We start from the raw sequence: 12,722 nt of genomic DNA, 5'->3' as shown, positions 1-12,722 counted from the left end.
TACCCGTTTTTCAAACGATATTTTTAAAGATCCCAAGGTTGAGCCGTGAGGAATCCGATAACGAGAAGTGGTTAACAAAAGTAGCGATAACCTAATCATTGACAACTGATAATCGAACATAAGGTCGTTGCGGTGCGGTGTCGTTGCGTCTCCCCGCGTCTCGATCATTAGAGTGACCGCTTTCCGGTAAATACCATCAGATTTATGCTAATAAGCTTGCCCCGCGTTCGGCAAGAGAAAGGTTTCATTCTTGGAGTACGAGGGGACACGACCGGTATGGTCTACAGAAGAGAAAAGTATGAGCTATAGAGTACTATCGCTTGCGCAATGTCCAAAGTACGTTCTGACTTCTTAAGTATTCTCATCATTCAATCGACAATTTACAAAGATATCAGCCACAAAATTAGAACACGAGTATGGAATCTAGATAAAAAAATGTGCTCTTGTACATTCTATAAAATCATTTTTTTAGACACGAAAAAAAGTGTTATATTGAAGTGTTTCTAACAAAGTATTAATTTGTATTAATGAGTTTGTGTACTCTTCTTCCTTTAAAATTATTCTAAAAGAAATGAAGAGGATTTTTTTTCACCGATGTATGATTATTAATATGAGGATTACCTTCACGGTGACGCTGTTGGCGGAGCTCTTGATAAGATCGATGATCTCCTCGCGCGACTTGTCATCCACGTTGATCCCATTGACCTCGATCAGTCTGTCACCGGGCAATAGACCCGTGTCATTGTTGTGCTGCACTAGAGCGCCAGGTTCGGCGAAAATCACGGGTCTCATCTGTGTGACGCCGTTCGCCGCCCGCTCGACGATCACGGCGCGACGGAGCGAGAAGCCGAAGTCGTTTCGCGGCGGAGGTTGCCTCTGGATGGTGAGTTCCCTGGGTTCGGGTAACTCGAGCGGCACGATCTCCGGGAGCTGCAGTTCGATTCCCTGCTCCTCGAAGGAGACCGACGACCGCCACCTCGAGAAACCCTGGGACTCGCCAACGGGCGACAGGCTGAACGGCGGCGTCGCGAAACTCGAGTTTGTCGTGTCCGTCAAAGAATCCGCGGATGGACTAGCGCTGGTAACGACCTGAATATGGTAAGGAAATACTTGGAGGTTACGCATTAGATTTATTGTCTATTTAAGTCTATTGTTATTTATTATCGATTTATGATTCTTAAAAGTATGTAAACATGAAACAGAGTGAATCTTGAATATAAAATACAAAATTATGGAATATTTATGGCGCATTTATTAGCAAGGTTTAAATCAAAATTGAAATTTTGATAGAATTTTTAGAAAAACTCGTTTGACGAGTTATGAAGATATTGCGAAAATACATTCTACGATCGCACGGAAAAAAATTGTAAAAGACATAATTCACTACTGCTTGCTTTATTATCGTTCCAACGGGATCTTCTCTGTTGACGTTGGTTTACGTCAAAATTTCAAACAAACCCATCACTTAGCATCTCATTACACGTTTCGGAAATGATCGTAATAATCGGGTTTCGCCGCAACTGATGCGCGGGAGAGAAAGCGGAACGTTATCTAACCTGAAGCAGTTTGGCGTCAATTTGATGATGATGATGCTGCTGCTGCTGTTGCTGCTGCTGGTATTGTTGCTGCTGGTATTGTTGCTGAATTGCCTGTTGTTGCACGGAAAGCCACGCGGCTTGACACACAGACTCCTCGTCGTTGCAGTCGTCTTTGTTCAGAATACTGTTCAAATGCGTCGGCACGTTCTGATAGGTGATCACCTCGTTCTGAAGGGTGTTCCTCACCAGCAAATTACTGGCCTCCTGGTAACTGGTTTCTGTGCCGTTCGGCAACACATTCTCCTCCGAGAGAACGTTGACGGTACAGCTGTTGACGGTCAACCGCGGTCCTTTGAGGATTCCTCGCTTGGGCGGTTTCGGCGGCAACGGCGGTAGACACTTGCCGCCGGATTGAACGCCGGCGTGACTCGTCGTCGTCGACGCCGTGGTCGTGGTCGTCGTCAGAGATGTGAGAGACGCTTCCGACGAGTCGCTCTGCATCAAACCGTCGGGCGTTCTAGTCGCCCAACTGCTGGCGCCGGCACCGATCGCCGAGCCTGGCCCCGCGTTCTGCGTGGCGTCCAAAAGATCGCGATCCAGATGCGCGAAAAACGACGCGCTGTAATCCGCGGTGATGCCGCTCGGTAACTTCTCCTTCTCCTTCCGACGACCAGGAATTTTCAGTGATCTACGAACCTGCAACAAAGCGTGTAAGAGTGACGAAATTTTTTTTCAAGAACTCTCCCAAGCCAGGGACACTTAAAAATGTGTACCATGCAAAATCCTACGAATTTTCTCAAGAAGCTTCTCTTATTCTGTGAACGATGCGATTGTAACGACTCGTTGTCCATATCGCAGAATAATTTTGCAATTTTTATTTTTCGTTAATGCAGTGCAACGAGTATGCGACCAGCACTTCATATCGCGCGTGAAACCACATCCGACCAGCGACGATACTGAATCTACAGAAAAGAAGCTTTTCAAGACGAAATCTTATCTCGCAATTCAGAACTCTTCATTTCTATCGAAAAATTCTCTTATGATCGATTAAGTTCTTTATAGTGTAATCACATCATCAACACACACGTTTTTTTAATGCACAGTTTATTAATAATATCAATTTGAAGAAAGCTACTGGAAAACGTTATCGCCTCGTGATATTGACAGCTCTGTTCATGCCGATAAGAAATATAATCGGAAGATATCGGTAACTTTGTGTAACTCATAAATTTGCAGTATCAGTGTACACCCACCTAGTCATCGGAAAATGCGATAACCAAAACGTTCATTCGTTACGAACTTAATATAAAAAATCAACGACTGGCAGAACTCGCAATTAAGATAAATAATATAGTTTGCAAAGATAAATAATATAATTTGTTGTGGTTTTCCAAATTGTAAAAGAAAGGAAAGGGATCGCAACAGAGCAAGGATATTTCTTAGCGAAAGTTCCCGCGACGTTTTTGCATTTACCTCATCCAATCGTAGGAGCTCCTCCGCGGACATGCTGCTGCGATCGCGTTTCTTAACATCCTTCCGCTCCTTCTTCTCGCGCTTCCGCTTCTCCTTGTCGTCCTTCTCCGCGGCCTTCTTCATAAAGTTAAACATCTTCTTCACTCGCTAAACGTCACAAGAACGCGAACACGAGAAAGAGATAACATACGATATCTCGTTTCTCGATTGCTCGATTGGCCCTACGCGACGCGATCGCGGACAGTCTTGATTTCTTGCACCTCGTAGCATATATATATATGTGTGTGTGTATGCTATGTATTACGTATCACCGTGATTATGCAGCACCGTCTGTCAAAATAACCGGCTAACTTTTGCCGCGACTCGCGCGTGATCGGCGCTATTGGCCGTGCGAGACACGCCGAGTCGCGCGCATCGCCTCGTCACCGCCACCACGATGCCCGGCACTCACGACGACGACTCGAAAAGCGGCTGTCTGTCACAATTCGTTCCGGAGTAGGCCGCGTCGTCCGTCCGAGGTAGGCTCTCCCAATGCCCCGGCTCGCCCCGCAGCGCACCGGTGCACCCTATTCACCGGCAACGGCGCCGCGTTCATCGATTTGCCCTCGGGATCGTTCCCTGGAAATTCATTTAATTCTAACGTTAGTTGTACTCGTGAGGTGCATCGCTAACAAGTGCGTGCTTTACGAAAGATCGCAGGTTCGATCGATCACGATCGAGATTGAAACGTGCGCGGTATAATGTGTACAGAAAAAAAAGAAGTGGCAAATTAAAACTTATATACTCGTATATGTATACGCAATAATCTATAATCTTCTTATAAGACTTTCAACTTTTTATTTTAACTTTTTTTTCTTGGTTGAACTACATAAAACTTGGTTTAACTTGACTTTATGACTTTATTCAGGTAAGTTTTCTTCGTTTAACACAATATAATCCCATTTCAAGATTATAGATTGCGTAGATATAAGTCTTGATTTGACACTTCTTTTTCTTCTGTGTGCGGGGCTCGCGATGCGCTCGGCGCGCGGAACAAGGCGGAAAGAGTTCGCGGCTCGCACACTTCCGGGATCTCCCCGACATTTGATCTCCTCCCCGCGCGATTAGCGCCAATCTGGAGGTCGCCCGGATGTGGTGCACGCAAGGGCGTGAACCGAAAACGTTTCTTCGTGGTTGGACATTGCTTCCGGCGTGGGACTCGATATCGCGAGGCATGCGGAAACGAGGGGCGACGGCACGGGCAAAAGAAGCGGCGATAACGCAACCGTTGTTCGGTGCACACGCGTTCGGTCCGACTCACCGCGAGGAGCGAAGGGGTTTTTTTTTCGTTCCTCTTTCTTTCCCGAGGTGCACCGCGAACTCGCGCGAAACGCGCGAATGCGCTCCCCTCGCGTTCTCGTCATCGCGTGACGCCGCCGCCGCGTAGTCAGCAGAAATAAAGAAAGTTGCCGAAGCAGTGCATTATCGAGTCGATTACCTCAACGATTATCGACACGCGCGTTTTTTATTGCGTGAAAACGAAGCTGACGAGCTGAACGATCAACCGTTTGATTTGGGATTCAATTAGAGGAGGCTGCAATTTTTTTTCATACGACAACGAAATGCGGTGCGTCGTGCGATTATTTGCACCTTCGTTACTCGCCTATTTGCATGCCCTCGCGGAAGACAATTTAGAAGTCATAAGTGCGTTCATGGGGTCTACGGGAGAGCGTAGAAAATTAGAAAGGCGACAATTAACCGCTGCTAATGAAACCGCACACATTCTAGAGATTTAATTGCACGTTTCTGTACAGTTCTTTGCGCATGCATGTGCATACGCTGTGTGGTCGGGGAGGAGATAATTTAAATGTAATCGGGGCAACGCGGAAGCGTATTACGCAAACGTCGATCTTACATCATTAAACTAGCGCGTGGAAATGAACGACAGATCTGTGACAAAAAAAATGTATCTACACGAAGGACGTAATATATCAAACACTCTATTCTCGCGCGTGACGTTCATATACTGTTCATAGTAGCCGGCGTTGTTCGCGAATAACGATACGCGCTCGTTTTTCCACCACACCTTGCTCCGCGTTTCTCGCTCTTCAAGGACGGCTCGGAAAATCTCGTTGGGCGCCGGCGAATCTACAGGCGTGTCGATCGATTAGCCGGCACACTCGCGGAGCCGGCAAATTTTTCGGAGCACGCGGTGTCGCCTCCGCTCCGAAAATCCCGACGGCGATCGATGCCCCGATTCGCTCCGGTTCGCGTGCACGAAGCACTAAACCGAGCGCGCGCTACGAAGCGCATCGCGAGCTTTACTACTGCTACCAGTGACTTTTGCACGGAGAGAAAAGGATTCAGATTTTTTTCAACGAGTCGCTCGAGAAATCCCAATCGTTTCGCTGTAATTGACAGTCATTCAAGTGTCTGGAGACCCGAAGTATCCGGCGACTTAATATCGCTTCACCGAGAAACCTTTGGCTAAAGACTACATCTAACACCGGCGAATCTTCCGAGGCATGCGACCTTTTCGGCGAGTCGCTCGGAACGTCTCGCCGCGATCGATGCCGCGTACTCGCCGTGCCTTACACCTCGCTACGAGCGCGTGCGGTGCCCTCGTCTCTCTCATAGGTATTCGCGGCTCTAATCGGCAAAGGCGCCCTACCTACGGGGGTTCGACGAGCCGCATCGGTCGATCGAACCCAGGTGGAGAGCGGGAGCGTGGCCTGCCTGTTGTACGTTGTTTGACACGTATCCTACACGGGCGTTTCTTGTGCTCCGAAACTGACAGCGAGCGGAGCCAGCCAGCCGTGCGTATACGGCCACGAGAGACACGCGTCACATCAACGGCACCGCTACCACAACACCCGCCATTCGCACGAGCCACCACGACGCGTGCTCGTGCAGGACGCGCGCTCTCGCTACGATCCCACGGGACTCTTCGGTCCGATGAATCGAACGCACCTAGGAAGGCCGCGCCTGGGTGACTTGGTGATAGGCGCTAGAGCTGGTTCTCCGCGGCACCAGCACCGTGATGACCCAGCCGAGGTCGGTTCTCGGTCGACCTCCTCGCGGTGCAACGCGCTGCGACGCGAGTACGTGCATCAGTCGGTGGGGGGCAAAGGAGGAGGGGGAGGGAAGTTCAACAGCGGCGCTCTTTAAACGGCGTTATACTACGACTCGGTCTCGCACTCGCTGCGACACGGAGGAGGACTGTCATGGCAGTCATGAATTGGGAGCGGGGCCGGTGGCGACTGCCAGCGCCTTCGGCCAGACAACGGCCTGTTAGCCAGCACCCTTCTTTTCCAGACAGCCTACTCCAGCATCGGCGCATGCGTGCGCCGCTTTTTAGACCTTTCGATCCACCGGCGGAGCACGGCTTTAGCGGCATCTTCTAAAGCGGCCCAGGTCTTTGACTCCGCTCCCAGCTATACAGCCTTCTGAGTAGCCACAGAGAAAGAGAGTGATTTCACCGTCGGTCGGTTGGAGAAGGCAGTCGGGAATCTGCGGACTCTTGATGAAATAAAGAATTGGAGCTCTCATAGTTCCAATGAATATAACATGACGATTTAACAATAATTAAAGAATAAAGACAATAATACGATTAAGTAATTAATAGTATAATTATATATTGTAGTTTACTTTAAAAAAAGTGATATATTGATAACATAAGAATACAAAGCACTACAAAACTGTGTTTACATTAATAGCATTCTTTTATAAAAATACTATTTGATATCTAATCATGTGCGAAAAACATAATTTGCGATATTTTTATTAACTTTCTATATTCGGAGCATTTTGATCCGATGTTTTTTTAAATTATAACATCTTTGATTTATTGTCGATAAACATACGACAGACTTCCATCCCGCCAGCTGGCAGCAGTTTCTATATACATGCATAGCACGGTTAAAATACATGTATGTACAATCTCCGGCACGTTTCACGATCTATCAGCTGATGGCAGCGTCATTAACTGATTGAATCTGCATTTTGCATCTGCATTCCGCAGAAAGTCTAATGAAGCATCATGTGGTGTCGTAACGTATTGAGGACACGTATCATCGGCAATAAGCCAGCTATATTAGCCTGTCTACAATGTTTGACGAATAACAATCTCAATAGTGTCACGTTGAAGCATCCAGTGCGACGTTTATTTGTTTCGGATGCGCGTGAATGTACGATCGGCGATGTTATCGATCAATGGAGTCGCCGATTTGAGAGCGAAGGTATACCGGAGCCGGTGGAATCGATAGAGCATATAGTGGCGCACGTTATAGGAACTAAGAAGGTATTACTAATAGCGCTATTGTCTCATACATAATTGGTCATTGACAACATTCAGCGAATGACAATTAGGTGATAATTAGGTAACAATTAGATTCATTTTACGTCGTGCGTATTTTTTTAATCCAAACGCAATTATACTTTTTGTTTACCTATTGCAGTATTTATTTGGCTCACAGTATAGCTGCTTGTCACGAATTTCATGACTGTCACTTTCTGAATTACTGAACATTTTAGTAGAATACATCAAACTTAGAGATTTAGGCGATATATATTAGAGTATCATAGCAAGACAGTACAAATATACTTTGCAAAAAATATATTAAAAATCTGTTATTAGACTCTAGAACTAACAAGTGAAAAATTGCTCTAATTCTCTCTTATTACTTACAGATAGTAGATATCTTGAATGTCAGAAATGATCCTCTCACCGCGAGTCAGATTGAAAAATTGGAGTCGTTATGCGAATGTCGATTGTCCAGGTAAGAGGTCCCTCAAATATGGCCTTTATAGTCCATATACTGGATCAAACTGCGCGAAGACCTTCGCGCTCACTTATGAATGCCAAGTCCTTGCAGAATGCCAGTTCAGTATATTATCGGCGAATGGGATTTCCGAGACATTACCGTGAAGCTTGTGCCACCGATTTTTATTCCTCGCCCAGAAACCGAAATACTGGTGGATTTTGTGCTGAAAAGACTGAGTTCGTCGCAGGCCGACAGTTGCGAGATCCTAGAAATCGGTTGCGGCTCGGGCGCGATATCACTGGCTCTCGCTCATGCTTGTAAAAGAGTATGTGAGATGATAATTTTATTGGGCTATTTGTATCCTAGGAGCAGACTCTGACAATTAAGAAATAATAGAATAATGCCTCAAGATAGAAGAAATAAAGAATAATACTTTTCTAGATAAAGTGCACAGCGATCGACGCGAATCCGCACGCTTGCGATTTGACGATAATAAATCGGAGCAACCTGGACTTAACGAAGCAAGTTACAGTAATACATGCGACCCTAAAGTCGGATGCGAGTATCGAAGTTTCGAGTAGCTTGAATGGTGCCGATAATGTGGATTTAAATTCAAAACTATTCGATTTTGTGATCAGTAATCCGCCATACGTGCCAACAAAGCAGATCCCGGAACTGCAGCCTGAGATAAGGATGTAATGCGCAAAGTGTGACTGTCAATTTCGAATACTATATAAATAATAATTAATAACATATTTATTATGTAGTTATGAGGATCTCAGGGCACTGGACGGCGGCGACGATGGATTGAAAGTGATCAAGCCGCTCTTAAAATATGCTGCCAAAGCATTAAAACCTGGCGGACGTCTCTTCGTGGAGGTTGATCCTACTCATCCGGAATATATACAATTTTTTACAAATAAATATCCCGATTTAAAGCTCTATCATGAACATACGTACAAAGATTTTTGTAATAACGATCGATTCGTGGAAGTAGTGAAAGTTATTTAAAAAAGCAATTCTTGACTCTACATTCGTTATATTACTATGTATATATGTTTTATATGATTATTTTGTAAAAATGTCTTAATAAAACCGACACACACATATTAGTAGGTTATATATATTATGTAAGTTTATTGTATATTTTATTAGTTATGTCTATAACTGTAACTATAAGTTATAGATATATGTCTATATTGGACGGATTAGTCATATAGGAATTTATGTATATTAATATTTTTATAATTTAATTAGTCAAACTTTCTATCCATGAGTATTGTATTAATTTTTTTACTGTTTGCAAAAACTTAATACAAAATTTTATATTTAATGTAATGATATATACAGTGACTGATTAATAAGTTAAATTTGGTGGCACAATTTCGACTTGTAACAACAAAACTAGGATATGACTTATTTTTCGCTTCTTACTATAATGTTTATGCTTTCGATGTAAATATGATATGTGTAAAATGTTCTTGTGTCGTCCTCCGTTGTCAACCATCATTCTCCGTTGTTGATCCATCGCTGTTGGTGGACATCAACGTCATCCTATCGGCGTACCTGTAACTAGACATTAAATAATTATTGTTACATATTACATGTACATACGTGTGTGCACATATGTTTGCACGTATGTGCATATTTTCTTTTCATATATTACTAATCATTCTTGAGCATTGTCTCTGTTTTTTCTTGCTCTTCGTCATCCCAAGAGTTGCGTTAGTTTCTCTGGACAGTCGGGTTAGGCACCTGCGCATGTGGACGCAATTTGCGTGACGTTGTTTCCTTTGCCGCCCGGAAAACATCTAAACTGAATTGCGGTGCCTGAGGCTCAAGGTCATTCAGCGCGGGTCTACTCCATAAACCAAACTTGCCGAAAGTGGACACTAGGCGTATATTAGTGGATAGCAGGTTACCACCGGAAGATTCTGCGGTACCTTTGATTGCGTCAATAAAAAAAGAACTTGAAAAATTCTCGCCTCAGTAGAGCCCAGTTACAAGTACAATAGGATGTAATATCTATTAGCTTAAGTGCTCGTGAAGTGATATACTCTTAAGTCCAAAGACGATGTAAATATTCAACCAAATCTTTTCCACAAAATTTTATAACTCGACTGCGAAGTTTTCCATTTTATGAACTATAATATATGTATATAGTATATTATAGTATATTATATGAGAGGGGGGAGGCTAAATTCAAAATCTGTCTAACAATAGTTTCTTAAAGTACAGACTTCACCCTTTAAGGGCAAATTTTTGACGTAAATTTTTGTTGCGATAATTTTGTTGCCCAGTATATACATATATATATAATTTATATTGTATTTTGAAATTGTACCTAAAATTGTATGTTTTTGTATTTTTAATTAATGTAAAAATATAATTTTTTATAATTTATTAATTCATAATTATTAAAAATTACGCCCTTTAAAATAATAAAAAGAGAAGTAAAGCTTTCAATACGTCACCATTTAATTCGCTCGGTTTCTGTCTTCAATCTGCTCTCAGATTTTTTAGCAGGATCTGCTCGATTTCTGCCACCAATCTGCTATCTGAATCTGTTAGCAGACTCTGTTGGCAGAACATGAGCTTAAATATGGATTGCCAATCTACCGACAGACTGCTATCATTTTGCTTACTGGAATATAATATAAAAAATCGATAAGATATTGACCCGATGGAAAAATGCAACAAACTCATCACTTTTACACAGTTAGTGTTCACTGGTAGATAAAAATAGAGGATCGAATGGGTCGACCCCACTTTAGCAATTTACTATCACGCGCGATAATACAATCTTTTACAAGAAAATTGTAATAATTATCTACCACTTGTTACTTAAATTTTTTCGAGATATAGTACTACCACTTTGTTTTTTTTCGAGGTAACAACATGTACACTACTATACGTGTACTTGGCGCCTTTCTTTACCTTTTTTTTTAGAAAGGTAATTTTGTACGGATATCACGCCTATTTGTAGTATTACGCATTTTATAAACAGTATGTACAGGGTGTAAAGCTATTTCGAGGTATAATACTACCACTTTATTTTTTTTTTCGAGGCAACAACATATACACTACTATGCGTGTACTTGGCGCTTTTTTTACCTTTTTTTTTAAAACAGTAATTTTGTACGGATTAATTTTCCGCGAACATTTTTATTTTAAAATTTTGATTTTCTGGAACAATTTATAACAAGTCTAGAATAATCCAGAACAACTTTTAGAATTTCAGAAATGGGATGTCAACTTCACACAGGTACGTCCCATGGGGTATAGAATTTTTCTGTCGTGAAAACGAGCCAAGGGCAACACGTGGACTCATCTAGTTGTAAGTTATAAATGAGGATTTGTGGGATGTGTGGGAACCGCGCGAGCGCCTGTTACAATCCGCCTGCTGGAGTGCGACTGAGAAAGACTACGTCAGCGGCCAGCTGTCGTCATCGTCGGTCGTCGGACGTCGGTTTCAAAGTCTGATTGTGGGTTTATCACGCGCGTGCGATTTAGCTCTTGTACACGGAGAATGCTCAACTTTGCGACACGATTTATGTCAAAGATAAGGCGGACAGAGATCAGCCGGTCGGACCATAGTTTAAGGTCATATGACCTTAAACTATGGTCAAAGGATGAAATACCTCTATGAATGTAATACCTCTGTAAAATGTAATTGTTAAGTAATAATACTTTGAACAAAAATTATGTGAATGTGATTTATTATATATATATTATATATTATTATATATTATTATTATTATTATTATTATTATTATTATTATTATTATTATATATTATTATATGATATCGATATAAAATATTAAATAAAATGTAAAAGTGCAAAACGATATACATATGTATATACGTGTAATTTGATCAATATTTTGGCTCCTTTATTATTATCAAATGTTTATTAAAAACAATCGCGATCACTAATAGAATGACACCGATTAGAATTTATATCTCATGCTCTTTGCTTAAAAATACCGTTTTGCAAAAAAGTTTTTTTATCGTTTGAGCAATTTATTTGCATTTTTCCATCGGGTCAATATCTTATCGATTTTTTATATATGTATATTTATTGTCAACTTCAGCTTTATTGATTTTTTATATTATATCCCAGTAAGCAAAATGATAGCAGTCTGTCGGCAGATTTAATCAAAACATGTCAGCAGACTGACGTCAACTGCGTCTCCATATTTAAGCTGTTCTGCCAACAGAGTCTGCTAACGCTAACAGAATCAGATAGCAGATTGGTGGCAGAAATCGAGCAGATCCTGCTGACAAATCTGAGAACAGATTGACCGACCAAGGCCTGCTGTTTGGTAGCGATTTAAATGGTGACGTATAGAGAGCTTTACTTCTTTTTTTATTATTTTAAAGGGCGTAATTTTTAATAGTTATGAATTAATAAATTATAAAAAAATTGTATTTTTACATTAAATTAAAAATACAAAAACAATCAATTTTAGGTACAATTTCAAAATACAATATAATTTTGCATCTGCATTCCGCAGACAGTCTAAGGAAGCATCATGTGGTGTCGTAACGTCTTGAGGACACGTACTGTCTACAATAAACCAGCTATATTAGCCTGTCTACAATGTTTGACGAATAACAATCTCAATAGTGTCACGTTGAAGCATCCAGCGCGACGTTTATTTGTTTCGGATGTGCGTGAATGTAGTACGATCGGCGATGTTATCGATCAATGGAGTCGCCGATTTGAGAGCGAAGGCGTACAGGACCCCTATTCTGTAACTCTAACGACAGTGTCGGTATCGTTATGTCGTCGTTGCGCAGCTTTTTTTCCATATAGTATACCTGCGCAACGACAACGTAACGATACCGACACTGTCGTTACAAGTTACAGAATAGGGGTCCAGGAGCCGATGAAATCGATAGAGCATATAGTAGGGCATGTTATAGGAACTAAGAAGGTATTACTAATAGCGCTATTGTCTCATAC

The 12,722-nt window shown here is 42.2% G+C and overlaps 2 protein-coding genes and 1 long non-coding RNA gene across 5 annotated transcripts in view; 1 reads left to right on the top strand and 2 right to left on the bottom strand.

Annotated features, from left to right (window-relative positions):
- The window catches only part of LOC112466608 (unconventional myosin-XVIIIa-like), a 47,055-nt gene extending 40,844 nt beyond the window's left edge, over nt 1–6,211 (bottom strand). Inside the window, exons 1-4 of one of the 2 annotated variants that reach the window (XM_025034786.1) lie at nt 5,662–6,211; nt 3,012–3,629; nt 1,557–2,234; nt 622–1,089 (exon numbers count right to left, since the gene is read on the bottom strand). In XM_025034786.1, coding sequence (XP_024890554.1) covers nt 622–1,089; nt 1,557–2,234; nt 3,012–3,146 — 1,281 coding nt within the window. In that variant the 5' untranslated portion in view covers nt 3,147–3,629; nt 5,662–6,211. The remainder of the gene's footprint in view (nt 1–621; nt 1,090–1,556; nt 2,235–3,011; nt 3,630–5,661) is intronic. The other variant, XM_025034787.1, reaches the window with a different exon arrangement.
- Nucleotides 6,212–6,725: 514 nt separating this feature from the next.
- LOC112466612 (hemK methyltransferase family member 1-like) lies at nt 6,726–8,875 on the top strand. Of its 2 annotated transcripts, none has more exons than XM_025034802.1 (5): nt 6,726–7,290; nt 7,680–7,768; nt 7,856–8,078; nt 8,195–8,448; nt 8,521–8,875. In XM_025034802.1, the coding sequence occupies exons 1-5, from the start codon at nt 7,030–7,032 to the stop codon at nt 8,762–8,764; spliced, it is 1,071 nt and encodes a 356-aa protein (XP_024890570.1). In that variant the 5' UTR covers nt 6,726–7,029; the 3' UTR covers nt 8,765–8,875. The 2 variants fall into 2 exon arrangements, with proteins under 2 accessions (XP_024890570.1, XP_024890571.1); XM_025034803.1 differs by having other exon boundaries at nt 6,729–7,290; nt 7,865–8,078.
- Nucleotides 8,876–9,030: 155 nt separating this feature from the next.
- Nucleotides 9,031–10,602, bottom strand: LOC112466614. Its single transcript, XR_003042165.1, has 3 exons — nt 10,228–10,602; nt 9,420–9,696; nt 9,031–9,325 (listed from the first exon to the last, which is right to left on the bottom strand). It is a non-coding gene; the product is annotated as an uncharacterized LOC112466614 (long non-coding RNA).
- Between the last annotated feature and the right edge of the window lie 2,120 nt (nt 10,603–12,722).

This window comes from Temnothorax curvispinosus, unplaced genomic scaffold (genome assembly GCF_003070985.1).
Source record: "Temnothorax curvispinosus isolate PA1 unplaced genomic scaffold, ASM307098v1 QBEX01016430.1, whole genome shotgun sequence".
In the NCBI taxonomy this organism is placed as follows: domain Eukaryota; kingdom Metazoa; phylum Arthropoda; class Insecta; order Hymenoptera; family Formicidae; genus Temnothorax; species Temnothorax curvispinosus.
Note: the sequence above shows the minus strand (reverse complement) of the source record. Positions and strands in the feature narration are given on the sequence as shown.

Excerpts from the sequence above, each read along its gene's own strand:
- LOC112466612 (XM_025034802.1), top strand. The coding sequence starts at position 7,030 with ATGTGGTGTCGTAACGTATTGAGGACACGTATCATCGGCAATAAGCCA. Across the intron at positions 7,769-7,855 it reads TGCGAATGTCGATTGTCCAG|TCCTTGCAGAATGCCAGTTC; the intron begins GTAAGAGGTCCC and ends ATGAATGCCAAG. Across the intron at positions 8,079-8,194 it reads TCGCTCATGCTTGTAAAAGA|ATAAAGTGCACAGCGATCGA; the intron begins GTATGTGAGATG and ends ATACTTTTCTAG.